This window comes from Impatiens glandulifera, chromosome 4 (assembly GCF_907164915.1).
Source record: "Impatiens glandulifera chromosome 4, dImpGla2.1, whole genome shotgun sequence".
Taxonomy (NCBI): domain Eukaryota; kingdom Viridiplantae; phylum Streptophyta; class Magnoliopsida; order Ericales; family Balsaminaceae; genus Impatiens; species Impatiens glandulifera.
In genome coordinates, this window is record NC_061865.1 from 48,239,372 (window position 1) to 48,243,619 (window position 4,248).

At 27.0% G+C, this 4,248-nt stretch overlaps 1 protein-coding gene across 1 annotated transcript; it reads right to left on the reverse strand.

The window, feature by feature from the left end:
• Window positions 1-248: 248 nt before the first annotated feature.
• LOC124935286 (transcription factor BOA-like) lies at window positions 249-866 on the reverse strand. The gene has a single exon (XM_047475730.1). The coding sequence runs from the start codon at window positions 864-866 to the stop codon at window positions 249-251; it is 618 nt and encodes a 205-aa protein (XP_047331686.1).
• Between the last annotated feature and the right edge of the window lie 3,382 nt (window positions 867-4,248).

The window sequence follows — 4,248 nt, forward strand, 5'->3', positions numbered from 1 at the left end:
ATTTATATATACTAGTTACAAAATAAAAAAAAATAAAATATAGAAACTAATTTTATCCAAAAAAAAAAAAGTATAAAGAAATTTAAGAAAGAAATTACATAATCTTTATTGAGATATTACTTAAACATTTTATTTTTTATTAAGATACATGGTGATGGAAGATGCAAGTTTTGTAACCATTCTTTTCTAATATTACGGTTGATATCCAACTTGCAGATTATTATTTATATATGCATAACGGAACATTGTTATTCTTGTATACGTCCATTTTTGCTCCTGATTATATTTGCGCTCGTGCTAGCTAGCTGAGTTGGCTCGGTAGATACTTCATGTTTCCTGTTCAAATACAATCGATACTTTTGAAGATGACTCGCGACGTTATCGCGAGTTAAACCTTCAACGTTCATCATTTGAATAATACTATTTGGGACTGCGTTCTCTATTCCTATATGAGCCACAACGTCGATAAATCTCTTATGAAGTTGTGGCGTCCACACTATGCGCAGTCGCTTTGGAGCCTTCTTAGAATCATTGATTATATTATTCATATGCAATGATAAGTCTGCTCCTTCTTCGCAAACATTGTTCCTTACCAAATTCTTGTTGTGTCCTTCCATAGCTAAACCATTCACCGTCTTTCCATCCTCCGGTGGTAGAAGATTAAGATCAAAATTATTGTATGAGGATAATTGTTGTTGCTGTGATTGAATCCTCGCCAAAGTATGTTGTGATGCTTGATGAACATCGAAGATGGTCATAGATGGATCTGGAACTATGTTGAAGGCTGACGACAACTCAGGAGAAATTAAACAGTGAGATAAAGGTATTAAATCTTCTAGATTAGGAAGCCCTACTTCCCATTCCATCACTCTTTCTTTATTTTTATTTGCCATCACTAGTCAAGAAGAAGATGAGAACAATGAAAGGACGATAAACATGAAGTGTAAATTTGTGATGTATTTGTAAAGGGGATAATTCTTATTTAATACAAAATGTAATCGGTGTAAAAAAATATGATTGGTTAATTATAACGGTGAATTTTGGATTTCTTGAACGCCCTTTTAATGTGCATTTGTCTGTTAAATCTTTGAAAAGGCAAGTGATTCATACATATGTAGGTATATTTCTTACACGTGTTATTTATTGTCTTACAACATCACGACAATTGTTTTTGAAAAGGCAAGTGATTCAATATTATTTACTTAATAATTTTATTTTATTTTATATATTTTAATATATAAAAAAGAGAAAAATGTTTGAATTAAGAGTTTAGATATTTTTAAAATTTATTATTTAATTTATATTTAATATAAATTTTGTTATGATTAACTTTTTCTTTTAATTATAATTGATAAATTTTTTTTTGAATATATATTAAGATATTTAATATTACTATATTTGAAAATTTAGTATAAATTTTATTATAATTATTCCTTAATAAATATTTTAAATATATAATAAATATGTTTTTTTCTAAATAAATATTTTAAATATATATAATTATATATAAGTATTTTTTACAAGTATTTAAGTGATAATTTATTGGATAATTATATATTTGTTTACTGTATTTTCAAAATTCTATCATACTTGATACGGTATTTAAGTTAATCAATTTTTCATTTGTATTCATGATTTTTCCCCTAATCTTTTTCTTAGTTTAAACATAATCAAGCATTACCAAAATATTTTCTAAATTTATAAATAAAAAATCAACGAGTCAAAAATCTAATTAAAACTTAAACAAATAATATTTGGTGGTTGTTGAAAAAAGAGTGGAGGGAAGAGATGAGAGAAAAAGAATTAGAAGTGAAAAATTCAATAATTTTATTTTAGATGAGGATTACATATATTTGTTTTAATTATTTTATAATATATATATATATATAATTATATATTATCTATAAAATAACTTATTTAAAACTTAATTTATAATATATTTAAATAAATCTAAATAAATATTTTTTATTATTTATCACCATTTTATATTAATAGTTTTTACTTTCACTCCATATTTATTATATATACCACTATTTTAATATTTTTTTAAATTTTTATATATTAGTTTTTCACTCTAATGTTTTATATATATATATATATATATATATATATATATAGTTATATATCAATAATTTTATTTGTATTAATTATTTTATAATTTATATAATTATATTATATATACACCTAAGCTATTTAAAAGATATTATATTATATATATAACCACCTATTTCAAACTTAATTTGTAATATATTTAAATAAAATATATTTTTTTGAATTATTTGTCTCTTTTATATATTTGACATAAAAGAGTAAATAACATTTTTTATACTAAAATAAATAAATTTATCTTATTAATAAATAAAGAAATGTTATTTGTGAATTTTATAAAAAAAAATCCAAATTTTGAATAATTTAATTGCTTTGATTATTTGACTCCCTTTTTCTATTTGACACAAATTAGATAAATAATATTTTTTATACTGAAAAAATAGTTTTAACTTTTAATGAAAAAAAAAATGTTATTTGTGAATTTTATAAAAAAAATCAAAATCAAAATTTGAATGTTTATTAAATTATAAAATATATATATATGCATACACAAAATTATAAAATAAAACTCATCAATCATAGGTTGTCTAATGGTTAATGTGATCACCTCCCACACTCGAGATTAAAGTTCGAATACTTGCAAATACAAATTTGAATGAATTATATTTGTTTGAAGGGATATTGTGTTGGTTATATATGGGTGTGAATTTGAATAAATTATATATGTTTAGAAGGATAGTGTGAAAATTGTATATGTGAGTGAAAATTTGAATTAACTATATGTGTTTGAGGGGATAGTGTGATGGTTATATGTGTTTGAGGGGATAGTGTGATGGTAGTATGTGTCGGTGTTGAATTAACTATATGTGTTTGAGGGGATAGTGTGATTATTGTATATATCAATGCAAATTTGAATCAACTATGTGTGTTTTAGTCATGCTTCCATTTTATTGAATTTATTTTTTAACTCAAATTTTCAATATTATGTAAGATTCTATTGAAAAGATTGTTAGATGCAATGGAAAAGTGTTGTTTCCAATCGATTACTTGGTCGTGCATTATAAGAATTCTTGATATAGGAGGAGGTATCTCATCCCATATTAAAAAACTCTTCCATTTGTCATCTCTTGTAATAGTTCAAAAAAATTATTTCTACTGGAACATGCAAGATTGGGTCAACAATATTTACCATAACTATGTGTGTTTGAGGGGATAGTGTGATGGTAGTATGTATGTGTATTGAATTAACTATATGTGTTTGGGGGGATAGTGTGATGTGTTAGGATCAGTGTCAACTATAGAGACAGTGTTCTGAATATAGTTAACAACTTTCAACTTTCAATTCGATGTTAATCCTATGAGGGATTAAAATCTGTTTATATTCTTCACAAATCTTCGCAAGCTCTTGAACGGATTCAAATGCGGAACTGCTTGCTAGATTTGAAGCGTCAGGAAAACGAATGCAAATAACGAAAAGGAAATAACACACAGAGTTTTATGGATGTTCGGAGATAAAACTACTACGTCACCTCTCTTCTGTTTCCAAAAGGTTTTTCACTATAAGGCTTTGAATAGTATAGAACACTACACAAATCCGGTTAGATACACATGACTTAACAATTGCCCGTTTCTGAACTCCTAGCTAACTCTCTATTGAACAGAACAACCTTTGTTCAACTTAAAATACTGATATTTCATACAGAAATGACAATATATTTATTACATAATGATCACAGAGAAAGTAAACAATTCGCGCTTGAGCTAGAGAGTTGGAGAATTCGAGAGCCGAGAGAGTCTGAGCCAGAGAGATTCGTCGTTGTCTTTGGATCACTTATACAGAATACTCAGCAACTGTTGAATCTTCTTCTTTGATACATGTTAGGTATCCGTTGTATGTACGCCATGTGTACGGGAATGTACACAAGAATATATTCGTTGGATCGTGGAGTATCAGATTGTACTGGAGAATATTCGCTAGAACGTGATGTACGGGAAGGTACAAAACGGATTGGAGGAACATTGAGTACGTGGCACTTGAGCGGTAACAACTTGATAAGAAGACTGGGCAAACGACTGATAACAGACACTGCTTATGGTCTGAATATAAGGGCAAACGCTTCTTCAGACGGCTGCTGAAGCAAGGCGTTTTCTTGCGCACTACTTCAGACTAACAAGTCTGATAGAGTTCAGACTTTGTCT

Excerpts from the sequence above, each read along its gene's own strand:
- LOC124935286 (XM_047475730.1), bottom strand. The coding sequence starts at position 866 with ATGGAATGGGAAGTAGGGCTTCCTAATCTAGAAGATTTAATACCTTTA.